A 17307-nucleotide genomic window follows, 5' to 3' on the forward strand; every position below is an offset into this window, starting at 1 on the left:
TGTCCACAGAAGTGGAGCCATACAAAGATCAAAGCCAGGAGACCTAGGACTAGTCCCAGCTCCATACTTTTAATGACATCACTTACACTGGAAGAGCCCCTTCAGTTTCCAAACAATTCTTATATAGTTTCTCATTTGGTCTTTAAAACCAGCTTGCATGAGCTGATTAGGGCAATGATAAAAATCTCCATTTGATTTTCAGGTAAACGAGATGTCAGAGATGCTAAATAAGTTGTTCAGTGTCACAAAACTGATTATTGGCAGTGTGTGTAGAGAAAAGAAAATGAACTTTGGAGTCTGGTTGACTGAATTAGAATCGACACAAGCAAATTATTTGATTTCTATGAGTCTTTTTTTTTTTAATAGAGTGTCACTACAATATAAAATTTGTAGCACACCTCTTGCAATCATAGTTGTTGGTGCTCAATAAATAATCATATCCTTCCTCTTCCCTTTCTTACTTGTTTTCCAGCTCTGAATTCTGTGTTCTTTATAATACCAACTACTGTGTTGCCTTTCACTTACTAAAGTAATCTTGACTACTCAAAATTCACCTCTCTATAAGTTAGGTTCTTCGTGTGTCTTATAAAAGGATTGGACTAAATCGTTTCTATGGTCTCTTCCAGTTCTGATAGTCCATGGCCTTATGAAAACTGCAGCTCTCTCTGCTGGTCTAGACCAACATTGCCAAGTCCACACTGTTGTATCTCTCATCACCATCAGGAGGCGCCTAGCACCACATAGGGCTTGAGTGGAGCGGATGCTGAAGATGCTAAATTCTGCCTAGGACTTCGCAGACCTTTAGCAGAACCAGCCATCCCAGTCAACCTCACTCTCCTTCAAAAAGCAAGAAAGGAGAGAAAATTTCCATTTATTTTATAGATGAGGAAAGCATTTTGATTTCCATTAATCTTATAATAGGATGTGCTGTGAAAGATTAGATAACCTTCTGGAGTTTCTGCTAATGAAACTGAGCTGTGCCTTATGCCCCAACTGCTCACTAATTGGCTCAAAGCAGACTATATTCAGAGCTTTTTGTATGGGAGTGGGCAAGAGCACTTAGCAGTACTCCCCACCGCAGGCCCCTACTTCTCCTCTGCATGGACACACAAACAGAGACATACTCCACCGAGAGTCCTGAGAGGGAGCCTGGATCTTTGGCTTTCAGACGGCAAATATAAAAGAGCACTATTTCCTTTTCCCTGAGGACAAGAGGGAGAAGCTGCTCCTTCTCTATAAGGGTTGAGGAATGAAGTTGGTGTGGAATAGCAGCCTTGTGACTGCTCATGAGGACCACAGACTGCACCTACCACTGTTCTCCAGAAGGATCTACCACAGGGAGGGTAGCTAATTCTGCCTGTTCCTCAGCAGTTCCACCTGATGGAGAAGGTAGGTCACCTCTGACAAACCCAGTCACTTCTCATTCCCTCTCCCCCAACTAAACCCCCTTCTCCCAGTCATTTCTGCCACATGCCCAGCCCCTGCTAACAGACTCTGGCAAAGCCAGGGATTCTGCAGCCTGTTTCGTTCTCATTGGTCTGTAAGTCTTCACATCTCTAGGTTTAGAAGATGGTTGTTTGTCTTCCACAGTTCAAGTGCTCAAGCCTCGTGCGAGCAAAAGCAGCCTGCTCTCCACCCAAGGATGTAAATCTTTTTCAGCCTGACACCTGGCAACAAGTTGCTAGAGAAATGACCGGAGCGGCTGCCTCTCCATCTGTCAGATACACTGGTGATAATTCACAGACGGAGTACACAGCCCCAGTGCAAGTTTAAACACTCCAAAGGAGTCTGACAGCTGGCACACGGGTGTATGTCAAGTAAGACTCAAGCAGTATGAGTTACTGGATGATGTTCAAGGACAATTCTACAAACCAGAATCCCCCTCCCCCACAAAATCATCCTTCTCCCCTGCCCAGGACTGACTGCGCAACTTTTCTCAGTGATGTTGGGAAAATATTCAGAGATGAGGAGAAAAGGCCCTCTTATTTGTCCCTAGACTAAAGCAAGACTTCCTTCTTCACTAAGCATTCAAAAGTTGAGTCTTTGCCAAGAAACCTTCCACACCTCAGACAGCAGAGATCTCACACTGCTCTGGATTGAAAAAGAGAAAGTCATCTTTGGTATGCAAACATCCTAAGAAGTAAAATCGGGGCTTCTGGAGAAAAGAGAGCAGCCTAGGCCAGGTCCGATTCACAGGGAATACCCATATGTGGAAATCCACCGAGCTTATCCTCAGGGCACATTGAAGTTTTATAACTCTGGAGCCCCTGAACCTAGCAAATGCATTGTATACTACTGTTATACAGCACATTAAATTTTTTCTGATTTACAAGCTGTCCTATAAATCAATGGCCTCTGCTCATGGAGTTTAAATGAGAACTGAAAAAATAATCCAGTGATTTCCATAAAAATTTTCTTTCTACAGAAAACTGCCTGATTAGGTTCATAAAAATTGAAATAAGGAAAAAAATTATCAATTGACTCAAACTTGTAACTCCGGTTTTACTTCCGGAGGATAATATAGTCCAGAAAAGGGAGTGGGAAGGTAGAGGTTATGAAAAGAATGGTAAATGTCAGAATATATTTATAACCTGAGACATTTGCCCAACACAAACAATGCTTTGTGCCTCCAGAAACACACTTACAGCACAGAACAAAACTGGTTCCTGCTGGCAGCGGGATCTTAGGAAACCACCACTGGCTTACAGCATGAGAGCTGACATATGTGCCCTGATCCTGAGCCCAGCAAACCCAAACCTTGGGCACTTCACTCTGGTCCTCTAGGTAGCATGGCCTTGTACTCATTTGAACTGAATTCCTGGAATTTGGGAAAGGGTGGGGTGGCAGGAGTGTCAAAGGCTCAATCAAGCTTGCTCCCCTTTACTCAGACAGATGTTTCATTTTTGAATCATAAGGATTAAGAAGAAAGAGACAGGGAATAGTCCTAATATATTGCTCCCGTCAAAAGCCAGTTCTAGAAGGGAATAAGTAGATTATGAGATGAAAACAAATGGAGAAAAAAGAGGGCAATGGATGAATCGCATTAAGTAATATTTATTAAGTTGATTTTAAAAGAAAAAGAAAGTATCTGTTCTAATGGATCACCTTCCTGTGAACCCTGGAGTCCCCAGAACCCTGAAGAAGCCCTTCTGACAGTGCTGTGAGGTAGATCAGAGCTATTCTATGTCTAAAGTGAGGGAGGCTGGTGCTTAGAGAGCCATAGTGAGGAAGCCAGGACCTCTTTTAGCTTCCCGCTCTCAGCCTGGGCTGCCAAGCCTAGAGAACACTGAGTGGTTCATCAGGTCTCAGCAGCAAAATAGAACAAGGGGTGCTCTCTCTGCCCTAAGCACATGCACACAAGTGAACAAGGTGATGGGTGCCCTGCCAAAGAGCTTAGCTGCTCCACTGGCAGCAGAGTACAGGCAGCCGGATTCTCCAGCTGCTGAGGTAGTGATGAAGTTCAAGGGTGGGGTTTAGAAAACCTCTCAGAAAGAGAGGATGGTGAAAACCCACTTGGTAAGGATTCCCCTCCCCCAGTCAGTTCCTACCTCCCCATCCCATGGCCCAGTCATCAGGTTCTGGAGGGCAGAGTTTTCCAGCTGGGAAACTCCACAGGGCTCATTCTAAACAGAGGCCAGAGTTTTCCAAAGGTTCTGGATCAATGGAGCTGTTGTTTCTTGTCCTTCAAGGCCTAAAAAATTCCCAGGAAGTCCTGGAAAAAAAATGGAGATAACATATCTTTGGAGAGGGGGTCACAGGGTGAGGACAGGTGCACTAGCAGGAAGAGGTGAAGGTCACGGACCCTGGAAAACATAAGCAATTGCACGAAAACATGGAGGCTCCACCCAGCCACAAACCTGCTCCGACTCTGACCCAGCCCTGTTTCTACCACGTGGATGAATTAGCTCTCACTGGTTCCTCACTCCTGTTTATCCTTCATACTCAAAGTGGATTCTCACCTTTACAGCTATCAAACCTCTCAAAGTAACTAGGGTTTGGGAGGGCCTCCAGTCTTTTCTGCCAAGTCAAAGCCAGCCCAAGTGGTGGCAAGAAATCTGGGTGGCCATAGAACTGAGCTAGAAAAACAAAACTTGAGCTGGCCCGGGAGGGCCAGAGGCCTGGGGGCTCAGCAGCACTTTCCCAGCGCACACACTGGACCGTCAGTCCTCGGGCAGAGTGGGTCAGATGCGGGAAAAGAAAGAACCCTGGGTTCCATTTTGGTTCCCTACTCCATGTACCCCTTCTCTCAATACGGAGTTCCTCGCCAACCTCGCCTTCTCTTACCGAACCCCAAACTCAAAAAATTGACCAGAGGAGACACCGAATGTTTCCTGATCCCGAGCTGCCTGTCCCTTCGCCTCGGTTACCTACCCGTCCAGCGGTGGGCACTGCCTGGACTCCGCGGGGCTGCTCAGTGGCTCAGGGGTGCCGGAAGGGTCGCGGGACGCGGAGACCGCGGCGTGGTGCTCCTCCCGCCGGCAGCGGCACAGCAGACGGCGGAAGGCGCTGCGAAAGTCAGGACTGCGGCAGTAGATGAGCGGATTGAAGGCAGAGTTGGCGTAGCCTAGCCAGTTAAGGGCGAGGAAAGCTTTACTGGGAACCAGAGAGGGGCCCCCAAGGGCGCGCACCACGTTGGCCACAAAGAAAGGCAACCAGCAAAGAGTGAAGGTACCCATGATGAGACCCAAGGTGCGCAGGGCCCGGTGTTCCCGGAGAGGCAGAAGGCGCGCCGGTCGCTGACCGTAGGAGGGCACCCCTGCAGGCGAAGCGCACGGCCTCGCCGGGGCTGGAGACGGAGAGCGAGACGGAGACGGCGGAGACTCCTCCGGCGGGAAGCGGCACAGCTCCCGGCGCAGCAAGCGCAGTTGGCGCGTAGCCACGGCGAAGACTCGCGCGTAAACGAAGAGCATCACAAGCAGCGGAAGGTAGAAGGAGACGGAGGAGGAGAGCAGCGCGTAGGGCATGTTGGCGGCGAAGGCGCAGCAGCGCGGATTGGAATGGCAACGCTGCGCCTCAGCGTCCGCCCCCATGCGCCACCATTTGCTCATGATGGGCGCAAATGACACCGCGGCGGACACGAACCACACGAGAACCACCGCTACCCGGGCGCGGCTTTTGGTGACCAGCGCGCCGTAGCGCAGCGGGTTGGTTACGGCCAGGTAGCGGTCCACCGCCAGGGCGCACAAGGTTTCGATGCTGGCGGTAACGCACAGCACGTCCACCGAGGTCCACAGCTCGCAACCAGTTGCACCTAGGGGCCAGTGACCAGTCAGCGCCAAGGTGGCCCCCGGCGGCACTACCAGGAGTCCCACCACCAGGTCGGCTGCGGCCAGAGAAGTCACGAATACGTTGGTCGTGGTCTGGAGTCGCGGGGTCCGGGCGATTGCCACGATTACCAGCAGGTTGCCTCCCACGGTGGCCAACACCGCCAGTGCCAACAGTGCCCCCGCCAGTGCCACCGCCCACGGCACTCCTGGCAGCCCACTCGTGTTGGCAGTATTGGGCGCCAGGGTGGGGGCATCTGGCCACGAGGCCAGAGAGCTGTTCCTGTCAGGCAACGGAGCCATTCCCACGTCGTGCATGGGGCGAGAGGGAAAGAGGGAAGCAGGGGGGTCCCAGATCACTCGGCTCAGGGGAGGGGGCAGCGGGGCGTGGGAGCGATTTCCCCGGCCTGGGCCATCTTCCCTACTTGACTGGGAGAAAAGGCTCAGCCACTCCCGCTCCTTTGATGCCACTGCTTGGCTGGGGGGAGTGGCGGCCCTTAAAGGGGCAGCGGCCAATAGTCTCAACGCTGGGCGTCAGAAGGGGAATTGGAGAGTGGAAAAGGAAACGAGATGAATGCCTGACTTTTCCTTTAACCAAATCTGAAATACGGTGGCCCTGACTTCTCTGCTATGATGTGTCCACTCCTGCCATGACCAGCTTCACACACTCAGCACAGCTTTGGTCTGCACTGACTTCCTGGCCTCCCCGCTTACTTGCTTAAGGTATCAGAGGAAAAGGTAACCCTTTTCAACTACAGGAGCCCCTCAGCTACTTGGGCGCCCTCCACTAAGATATTTTAAGTAATAGAGGGAAGCCAGTACCCTCTCTTGGGAGGATACTGTATCCTCCCAAGTATCCTCTCCTCTCCCAAGACCTCGTTCCAATGAGATTTGTCCCCTTTCCCTTCTATTTAACTTACACCCCCATACCCTACTCTCCTACCCCCCACCTCACATCCCCCAGTTTTCTCGTCGGCTTTTTTTTTCCAACTACCAGGGAAGTACTTTTTTTTTTTTTTTTTTTTTTCCAGGAGTCTTTGTCATTGCTTGCTCCTTTGAATTTCAATTTGGCCTATTGTAGCGTGGAGTGATGAGAGTTTCAATTTCTCTGTCTTCCCCATTCCACATTGCCCCTTGCACACACCTTTCCACCTTGAAATTTTCTAGACGAGCCCCTTCTCTTAAAATTCTTCTATTCTAAATATATGTTAAAATGAATGAATGAGTTTGAGGTTGAGGCTTGTCTACCATCACCCCTAACAATCCACAAATCTTTCATCATCGCCTTCCCAATGGGAAAATGTTCACTTTATTTCCTTGAAGATTTTATTCATGAACTTTTAAAACTTAGAAGACATGGAATTGAGGAATTCACACATTGCTTCTTCGAGTGTGTGAATTTTAATGCGTCTGGAAGTCTCTTGTAAAGTCTCATTAGAGTTTCCTTTCATGTAAAGAAGCCCAGAGGCTTCTTCCCCTTTCCTCTCCCTCATCAAAACTTACTGGCTGGTTCTGACAGCCAAACTCTCCCAATCTCAAATTGGTGTGGGAAGGTGAGGCTGGAAAATAAGTCCCTGTATTCAAGTTCAGGGTCAGGAAGATATGATACCTTTATTAAGTCTTATCAGAACCTGATTTTTGAGTTATCTTGCTTCCTCTCCTGAAACAATGAGTCAAAAAGGGGAAAATTATCATGGAAAATGCCTCCAGGGCCATGCCCTAGCCTGTCTCTTTTGAACAGTTCTATATTTCAAAAGAACGTTGTATAGTCACTGGTCTAAGCAATCCCTCTGGGAGGCTGAGCCAGGGGTTGGGAGTTAGAAAGATTGGAGGGGAAGTGAAAACCTAAAATTATCCCTGAGGAAAAAGAACCAGTTTTGCCTCCCAGGGACCCAGCAGCTCACCCATGAGCAGTCCATGTGAGTGGCTCCCAAGCAAATGCCTTCCAAGCCCATGCAGTACCTCAAGCAGGCCTTGGGACCCACAGAAATGCCTAGTTGGTGGAGGCAGAATGGCCTAGGCTCAGCCCCTGCCCTGGGTCATGCCCGTGTGGTGCAGGTCCCACTTGGCCTGAGTTTTGACTGTGGCCTATTGCTGATCTTCAAGGAGGTCACTACCAAGTCAGTTTTGCAACACCCCAGAGTGTTGCCAGTTATCTCAAAGGGGTGTCATAAGATTCTTAAAGAGTAATCTCTACAACAAATACATGCCATTCAGCAAGGGAAAGTAAGGGAAAGGGGCGCCAGGAAGTCAAGCAACTTCAAAGGATGTCATTCCTTTAGGGTGTGACCTCGTTATTCTGAGAAAGTGTGTAAAAATGTTTACATATTCAAAAAAGACAAGATTTCCGAAACCACATGAGATTGCCCAAGTTTGGGGAAAGATAACCAAAGGAGACTGTGAGAAGAGGAATTCCAGGCCACTGTGAGTGGAGACTTTTATGAGCCAGCAGAGCAATGCTGAAGCACCTGTCGCTCCTCTGCCTGGGGATGTTGGAGGGTGGAGCCTATTTCTTCTCCTTCTCCATTCTCAGCCTGGCCTTTCCCCCAGCCCATGCTGCTGACAGGAAGAAAGGCTCCCCTTTTTGCCCCATTTGGTCTGCTTTTTAAATTTAATCTTTTGAATAGGTAATTCATTCCCATTATTCAACCATCAAACTATACAAAATGCATGCAATAGAAAGTTGCTGGCTTTTATCTAACAGTGTCTTGTTTATTCTTCCAGTAATCTTTTATATATAAACAAGTCAATACAAATACATATGCCTTTGTCCTTTCTTTTCTACACAAATAATAGTAAAATATACCCATTTTTCTGTACCTTGCTTATTTTACCTTACCAGTGTATATCTGCAACCCGTTCATATCAATACGCAAAAGCATCCCAATTTTAGTATGCCATTATATGAATATACCATAATCTATGAAAACAATTGGCTACTAAGGGACATCTAATTTACTCCAAATTTTTATTTATAGATGATGTGGCAGTGAATAACTTGTTCACATATCATTTCACATGTGTGTAATATATATTTGTATAATAAATTTCTACAAATAGAATCACTGTATCACTTTTGCAAATTTAAAAATGTTGTTAAATACCTTCCCCAGGCAATATGCCCGTATACACTCTTCCCATAAGGAGTTGGAAGCGAGTGACCTGCTGCTCTGGGAAGTCATCCTAATTGCTGATCCCAGAGGAATAGTGCTGCCTGGTCTGTAGAGGTCATCCAACTCTGGATAGAAGTACAGGTTGCCCAGAGAGAGTTTTGTCCTGGCTCTGCGTCCCCAGATGACCTTTGTTCTGTGCCCTTGGAAACAGACAGTGAATACAGGCCTCTGAAATACTGAGTTCAGGCTCTCAGGTCGCTGTTTATGTATTGAGGGCTCCAAAAATGCAAGTTATCCTGTTGCATCAGGCGGCCGTTTTGAAATGGTCTATGATTTAGAATATGTGGTCAACAGAGCCAGAAGAGGCAGCAGCCTCCTGATGGGCAGAAGTTCTAATAGCCAGGGGAGTTGTAGCTTGTGGTTGGTCCCATGCACTTCACAATTGAGTGTGTGGGTGTGGGTGCATCTGTATGTGTGTTTATGTGACAAGGTAGGAAGAAGGCCAGGGGAGTTCAGGAGACACAGCCTTGTATCTCGTCCAAGATGACATGCGTTAGAGGTATTATAGTCTACGACTCATAATCTTCCTCTCTGGCTTTAAAGTTCTTGGAAGGGAGCAAAAACTAGGTGGAAGTTTTCTCCCTCCTTCTCTTTACCCTGTTTTTCTTCTCCATAGCTTACTGTGACTCTCCATTCAGTTTTTGAAGTGCAGAGTGTATGTGGCCTCTAAACAGTTGGTTTGCTGTTTGCCATTACTCCTTCTGTCACAATTAGTTCAGAGGAATAGGATGGTGGCGGCATAGAATAAGAGCTAAAAGGGTCTTAAAGATCAAATCCAACACTAACATTTTGCAGAATTAAAAAGCTGAGGCCCAGAGAGGAAACTGAGATTTGGCCACAACCACACAGGACATCCGAGTAGCTGGCTCCTTTTCTAGAGTACCTCCCCTCACTCTCAACCAGACTGTGGCCGGTGCCCACTTCCTGTCTGTCCTCTAGAAGAGCATTCTCCAACCTCTTTGGCACAAGGGACTGGTGCGCCTGTAAGAATCTAATGCCTGATGATCTGAGGTGGAGCTGAGGCAGTGATGCTAGTGCTGGGGAGTGGCTGCAAATACAAATAAAGCTTCTCACTCACCAGGCGCTCACCTCTTGCTGTGCAGCCTAGTTCCTTATAGGCCAGGGATGTGTACCACTCTGAGGCCTAGGGGTTGGGGACCCCTGCTCTAGGAGATCCCAGAATGGACCACCCCCTCCCTCCAGAACTTCAAAGACGCTCTCAACCTAAGACTTGTCTTCTGTGATGTAGCATGGCCAAGTCTCCACACATCTAATGTTTGCCAGGGAAAAGAGCTTGAAGGGGAAGCAAAGAAGGGACTCCATTCACGGGAAACAAATGGTCCTCTGATACTTAAGGGCTGGCCTGGGACAAGAGCCTTTATAGGGGTGGAGAAAGGGATATCCACCCAGTCATCAATAGAAGAAGGGACTGGGAAATGTTTCTTTCACTCCTGAAGAAGGAAAAGAAATTCTTGTTCTAGTTTCCTTGAATAGTCATTAAAATCTTTGACTATTGGAGAAGTTGCTCTCAGGAGTAGAGGAGAAATCAAACCAGTGAGGGAGGGAGAGAGCGAAGAGGGTGCCCACCAATCTGCAAATAAGCGTCTCTCATCCCCTTCTGAGTCACCCCGGGATGCTGCTATAGTTGATTTCTTTGCAGCCCCTTTGTCAATTGGGAGGAGGAGGCAGCATGGAAGAGGTGGATCTGCCATGCCGCTTGGATCCATGGGCTTTTCCCCTGATCTTCCTCCACTCTTTCCTTCGAGAAGTCTCAAACAAGTCTGGAGTTTGTCTGACTCAAAAAAAGGCCGGTGCTCACACTGAACACGCTCCGGCCCCTTCTCTCACATCGACCCACGTCTTCCCCCTGGGAAGCAGGTGCTGAGGAAAGGGTGGCTGCACTCGGAAGGAAAGAAAGCAAAACAATGAGGATGGTTTCTCCTCTAGCAGCAAAGCTAATGCTTCGTGTGATTAGGTCCCTCCAATTAAGGCAGGAGTGAGGAGCTTTTGTGACTGGAGAGAGGAAGGAAGTTGACACTTTTGGATGGTCGAAAGCCTATCAGGAAACAAGGGGGTGGTCAAGGTCCAGATGCCAGTGGAGAGATTGTGGCAGGGGGAAAAAGGAAGAGTTTCCTGTTTATAAAAACAAGTTGTGGATAGGAAAAATGCCACTTGTTGTTGTTGTTGTTGTTGTTGTTGTTGTTTATCTCAAGAGTAGACAAAGCATTTGCTTCTAGTCAGGAGAGGACTGTCTTCTCCTTTCATGATAAGTGGGAAGCAGGAGGAAGAGGAGGAGACACCCTCAGGCCTGCCATTCAGCCGGAGCCACCACAGGAGAACCCTGCTGTTGGGGTTCCAGCCTCTCAGTCACCACTGGGCACACTTTTCTCCATGCCAGTCATCACATTAAGCATGCTGGTGGAGAAGTGACTAGGACCCAGACCCTACTCCTAGGTAGGGGGCTCCCAGCTCCATAGAGGGGGTAAGTTTCACCTTGTTCCCTTAAAGCCTCCTGCCAGTGCTGTGGTGGGTGGCTTTGGGTAGAAACACTGGATAGGACAGCTTTATCCCATAATGGAGATGGGAAAGGAAGCAAGGAAGGGTATCTCTTAGGACACTAAGGTGACATCTTTGAGGAGAGCAATGCCACACCTTTTACCCAGCCCCCAGGAACGGACAGGCTTTTTCCCACTACTAGTAAGATAGTTGCAGTTTAACCCTCTGTCTTCCCAATCCTGGTTCACACTTCCTGCCCTCTCAGGCCTGAGCTTGTTCCCAGCAGTCCTGGGCTCCTGTGAAAATGTTGCTTCACGAATGCTCTGCAAGATACCGGCAGCAGGAGGAGGCTGAGATGATCCTGTCTCTTTTACAAATTGTGCTACTAAGATTTAGTGAGGAGACTGTTCAGGGTCACAGAGGGATGGGGTGATGAAACTGGGAAGAGAAGCCAGTTCTCCTGAAGATGTTCTCCTCTAATCTTGACTGGCCGCTTGTTCTTCCTTCTCTGCTGGAAAAGGATTTGGGAGTGTAAGATAGAGAGATAGAGGTAAAGGGAGGGATGGAGATGAATAGCAAGTCATTAACATTGATATCTTCTGCTTCCTGAAGGAGACGAAAGGATTAATCCAATGGTGAAGGAGGGTATAGAAGAATGGGTAAAGAAAGAGTAGTCTTCTGAGCAGTGGTAAATCAGTGTTGGGCTGGGCTCCCCCAAAGCAGAAAGGATGGCTTTGTTTATAGGGACACAGTTTATCTGTAAGCCCAAAATGACCAGGTCCTGGAAAGGGGGGGGAGCAGAGAGGCAAGGAAGAAAAGAATGTAAATAGTGCTGGGAATGTCAACTCTCTCCTGGGAGGTTGGGATGTGAAAGGCAGTCATGGATTTCTAAAAAGGGTCTTCCCTTTTTAGCATCTGGACCCCATTAAAATATTCTAAAGGACACCATGGACACTCAAGGCCCAGGGCTCCTTGGCTCCCAGGCCCTATCAGGACCACCAAGAACCAAGAAGAAATGGCATTATGAAGGGAAGGAGTCCTGGCAAGGGGCAACATGGGCCTCCTCCATTCCTTCATCCCCTTCTCAGGAAGGAGAAGCAATTGCAATCTGGCTCATGTGGTGCCAAGGTTAGGGGCTGGAGACAAGAAGAAGCCATTGTTCTTGGAAACCACTTGAAGAGCCACACGACACACATGTGCAGACAAGTACACCTCTCCATGAGGCACATAAACTCAAAGATGCAGACACACAATCAAGAGACACTCAGATACTCAGATGTACACCCACCACACGAAGAGAGTCATCACATTCATATGCATAGTCGTGTGTACCCAGGTTAAGTCCACCCATTCAGAGATGCAAGCTCAAAAGCCCAGAGTTAGTGCTCCGTGTGTTGAGCTGGGAATGAAATGCCAAACCGCGTGGCTGCAAAAAGCTGCAACCCCAGTGCAGAAGCGGAACCAGGTCAGAGGCCAGCACGCTTGGCTGCATCTCTCACCACTCATCTCTCAGTAGTGGTGCTAATGGCATAGAACTTCAGGTCCCAAGTCTGTCGTGGGAAAGTCTTTTTAAAGCATGAAAGGCAGAGCAGCTTAAATTAAACCCAGCACCAGCCCTGCTTGCTTGGAGGGATCAAGTCACTGACTAGCCAGTTCCCCACATTCATTTTCATGTGTCCCAGAGAAACTCCCCAAGTGAGTCCTTTTTTTGGAAGAGGATGGCTGAGAAAGAATGCCTGCCCTATTGCATGGATTACTTATCCGTCAGTCATCACTTATCTCACACAATCATGTGCGGGGCACCAGGCCAGGTGCTGGGAGATACCAAGAGGCATCAGGCATGATAGCTACCTTCAAACAGATTCCAGTCTAAAAGGTAAGACTTAAACACAGGAAAATAACTGCCAAATGACAAGGGCAGAGGAGGGAAGTGAGCATCAGTGATAGCTGGGTTCTGATGAAGAAAAAAATCACTTCCAGATGAGAATAATCAGAAAACTTCACTAAGATGAGAATTGGAATTGAGTGTTAACAAACAATTGGGACTTAGAAAGGCATAGGAAAAAAAAAAATGGCATCCCAAATCGTAGAACTGGAATACACAAAAGTGTAGAGATTCCGTGTTGGTGTGGCTTCTTTAAGCTGCTTTGTCTGCCTTGTTTACTATGCCAAGCACCTCGGAAAAGGGACACACTGGCATATTTACTCACCATTCTCAACCTCAGTCTTGGATGCCTTACCTTCATTTATTCATTCCTAGTTAGATTCAAACCTTCAGACTTGATACTCATTACATTTTTGGTTCTCATCTTTCGTTTAAATTTTACAAAAGCTAATATCTTCCTACTAAAAAGGTTTCTCATTCCCAAAGTCAGCTATCCCATCTCAAACTTCCTTAACAACACCCTCCTTCCCCAAATGACTTGCCCCTAAGACCCTCATTCACTACCACTTCCTCCAAAGGTAGATTTCTCAGCTGGCTCACTAGCCTAAGAGGATCATGAGGAGCCCTCTCTGGAGACATTTAAAGCTTCCAAGAGGCTGTGGCACACCAGAGAGAACAATGGATCAAGAAATGTTAGAACTATTGTCAGGCACACTGTTGTAAAGATAATGTAGCATGTAATTTGAGGGAGATAGAAAGAAGCCTTCCTCCAAGGGAAAAAAATTCTCCTTAAAATGTCATTATTATACATACAAGCTTTTTATTAAAATGAACAGACTCTGAAAGGGACTGTCCTGGTCAATTACACCTCAGGGTGAATGACTTTACAAGACCTTTTCCTGAGAAGAGTTTGCCCAAGGGGGAAAGCAAAGGCGGACTCTAGATGCTCTTGGAGAGAATGGGAGAGATTTCTTTTAGCTCTGCCCAAATATGGGCAGTGTTGAGGGGGAACGAGCCCTCCCATAAAGGGGTGGGATAGGCCCTTTGAGCAACTTGTCTGAGGTGATGCCTCCTGTGACAAGCATAACCACTGAAGTGCAATAGGTTAGACCAGGATTCTTACATGAAAATTTGAAACAAAGAACATTTTGCTAAAATGAGAGGGAGGAGTTAAGGGTTGGGTATCCTGAAAGCTAAGCTGACCAGTCATAACTGTGATTACATATTAAATTAAAGTAATAGACCTCTGGAGAGTCAGAGCTGTGAGGTGCTTTAACAGGTCATCTTCAGTGCTCTACTTTTGCAGATTGAAGTTTAAAGGGGCAAGTGATTTATTTATGATCTTACAGCATGTGTCTGGTCCCCAGGTTCTGGACTTTGGATATATTTACTTTCTACCACACTGAACTTCAGAACCAGAAAGCTGGACATTGAAAATAGATCTTTCATTTGGTCTTGGCATATCCAAGTTTATTAAAATATGTTCTTCTTTAAAACTTCACCTTCCTCCTATGAAATCATGGATGTAGGCAATGACCATTGAAGGCTACAAAAATCACTAGGCAAAAGCTAAGAGTTTTATAATAAATGGATCAGACAAACAACACCATTGATCAATTTTAATATCACCAAAAAAAAAGACAGCCAGATTTTACATGCCTCCCAATGTAATGCAGTAAAAGTATATGGCAACTTGACTTAACGAGAGAGAGACAGAGAGACAGAGAGACAGACAGAGAGAGAGAGAGAGAGAAAGAGAGAGAGAATTTAAATTACTAAAATGAGAAATGAAATGAATTATTGGCAACTTTACAGAAATAAAAAGGATTACAAAAGAATAATATAAACAACCACATGCCAACGAAATGGATAATTTAGATGAAATGGGTAAAGTCCTAGAAATACAAATTTGTACTAAAACTGACTCAAAAAGAAATGAAAAATCTGAATAAACCTAAAACAGGTAAGGTGATTGAATTAGCAATGGAAACCTGACAACAATGAAAAAAACCACAGGGCTTCACTTGTAAACTCTACCAAACATTTAAAGAAGAATTAATCCCAATTTTTCTCAAACTCTTCCAAAAAATTGAAGAAAAGAAAACACTTCCTAACTCATCCTATTAGGCCAACATTACCCTAAGTCAGACAAAAATACTACAGGAAAAGGAAACTATAAACCAATGTTTTTTGTAATTACAGGTGCAAAAAAATCCTCAATAAGATACTAGCAAACCAAATTTAGCAGCATATTATACACCATGACCAAGTGAGATTTATCCTAGGGATGCAACATATAAAATTAATGTGATATTTGATATTAATAGAATGCAGAAAAAAATCACATAATAATCTCAATTGGTGCAGAAAATGTTTGATGTTGTCTACAGCCATGCCACCCTGAACAAGTCCAATCCCGTCTGATCTCGGAAGCTAAACAGGGTCGAGCCTGGTTAGTACATGGATGGGAGACCACCTAGGAAGATGAGGCGCTGTAGGCGTAAAAAATAAAAAATAAGGGATTGTAAGCTGACAAGGTCCCTGCAATCTGTGAGGTCAACCAAAGGGTTGCCCCGCCTAAAAAAAAAAATGTTTGATGTCAACAAAATCCAACACCTTTTCCAAATAAAAACACTCAATAAACTAGAAATAGAAGGGAACTTTCTCAACATGACAAAGGCCACATATGAAAAACACTATACTCAATGGTGAAAGACTAAAAGTTTTCCCCTAAGTTTAGGAACAAAACAAGGCTGCCCACTTTGGCACTTCTGTTCAACATATTATTAGAAGTCCTAGCCAAAAAATTAGGCAAACAAACAAACAAATAAATAAATGCATACGAAATGAAAAGATAAAACTACCTGTATCCACAGATGGCATGATCTTATATGTAGAAAACCGTAAAGAATCTACAAAAAAATTTAGAGCTAATAAACAAATCAGAAAAATTGTAGGATACAAAATCAAAAATCAGTTGTATTTCAAGACATCACCACTGAATAATCCAAAAAGAATATTGAGAAAGCAATTCCATTTACAATAACATCAAAAGGAATAAAATACTTAAGAATAAATTTAACCAAAGAGACAAAAGTCTTGTACAAAACATTGCTGAAAGAAATGAAGGAAGCCCTAAATAAATGGAAAAACATCTCATGTTCCTGGATTAGAACACTTAATATTGTTAAGATGATGATACTACCCAAAGCAATATACAGATTCACTCTAATCTATATCAAAAGATCAAAAAAACCCATCTTAAAATTTATGTGACATCTCAAGGGGCTATGACTAGCCAAAATTATGTTGAAAACAAAGTTGGAGAACTCATCCTTCTCTATTTCAAAACCTCCTACAATGCAAAATAGTATGGTACTAGGATAAGGATTAACATATATACCAATAGAACAAAATTAAGAGCCCAGAAATAAACCATTACATGGTCATTGATGTCAAGAAAGGGACACAACCATTGAATAGGGAAAGAATTGTCTCTTCAACAAATGGTGTTGGGAAAACTGGATATTTACATACGAAAGCATGAAGTTGGACCTCTACCTTACATCTGTTCAAATCAAACACTAAGAGAGAACAGACTTAAAAATTCACTACACAGATAAAACCAGTTTAGTCATATTGCAAAGCTTAACTTAGCTTATTTTGCAAGATAGGAGAGACCAACTTGATCCGTATCATTTCTTACTTATGCCTCTGAAAATCATAAGCGAAATTTAAACTATTCCTCAGAATTGACGTGAAGTAACCCCTAATCAATTTTCTACCATCTAAGAAAATCCTATTGCTCAGATAAGAAAAAAAGAAAGAAAATTCTAACATTATAACGAATCACAGTGAAAAATAAACAATCACTGCCTCCTCACTATATAAGCTGCTTTTTAACAATGTACCTCTGAGCCTCATTCCATGTTTGGCTTGAGTGCTCCCAGTTCACAAAGTGTCTTTTTGGTGTGTGCACAATAAACTTTTACTAATTACTACTTCAGTGGCTTTTAGTTTTACTTTTACAATTTCTGAACTTTTGACATACCACATACAAGAATTAACTAAAAATGGATCATGGACCTAATTTTAAAAAGTAAAACTACAAAATTCTTAAAAGAAAACATAGGAGCAAATTTTCATGACCTTAGATTTGGCAACGATTTTTTAAAATTGTTTATTGGGGTAACATTGGCTAATACGATTATATAATTTTCAGATGTACATTATAATTTGACATCTGTATATTCTATTGTGTTTACCACCCAAAGTCCGGTTTCCTTCAGCTACCATAAATTTGATCCCCTTTACCCACTTTGTCCTCCCTCTAACACTCTATATTTGACCCTCCTTTATCCCATCTACCTCCCCCTCTTCCCCCACCCCCTACCCTCTGGTAACCACTAGTCTATAGTACATGTCCATGAGTCTCTGTTTGTCCTGTTCATTTGTTGCTTTTAGGTTTATATCCCACATATAAGTGATA

General features: G+C 45.0%; 1 protein-coding gene and 1 pseudogene across 1 annotated transcript; one reads left to right on the plus strand and one right to left on the minus strand.

The window, feature by feature from the left end:
• Window positions 1-3152: 3152 nt before the first annotated feature.
• On the minus strand, window positions 3153-5703 carry ADRB3 (adrenoceptor beta 3). The gene is made up of 2 exons (XM_039853536.1): window positions 4372-5703; window positions 3153-3712 (listed from the first exon to the last, which is right to left on the minus strand). The coding sequence occupies exons 1-2, from the start codon at window positions 5580-5582 to the stop codon at window positions 3685-3687; spliced, it is 1239 nt and encodes a 412-aa protein (XP_039709470.1). The 5' UTR covers window positions 5583-5703; the 3' UTR covers window positions 3153-3684.
• A 9497-nt stretch (window positions 5704-15200) lies between these two features.
• LOC120595859 (uncharacterized) lies at window positions 15201-15319 on the plus strand (annotated as a pseudogene).
• The last annotated feature ends 1988 nt before the right edge of the window (window positions 15320-17307 follow it).

This window comes from Pteropus medius, unplaced genomic scaffold, assembly GCF_902729225.1.
Source record: "Pteropus medius unplaced genomic scaffold, Ma_sr-lr_union100, whole genome shotgun sequence".
Taxonomy (NCBI): domain Eukaryota; kingdom Metazoa; phylum Chordata; class Mammalia; order Chiroptera; family Pteropodidae; genus Pteropus; species Pteropus medius.

Coding starts and splice junctions, on each gene's coding strand:
- ADRB3 (XM_039853536.1), bottom strand. CDS start 5,582: ATGCACGACGTGGGAATGGCTCCGTTGCCTGACAGGAACAGCTCTCTG. Junction 3,713..4,371: donor CAGTGCCCACCGCTGGACGG/GTAGGTAACCGA, acceptor TTTTTTTTCCAG/GACTTCCTGGGAATTTTTTA.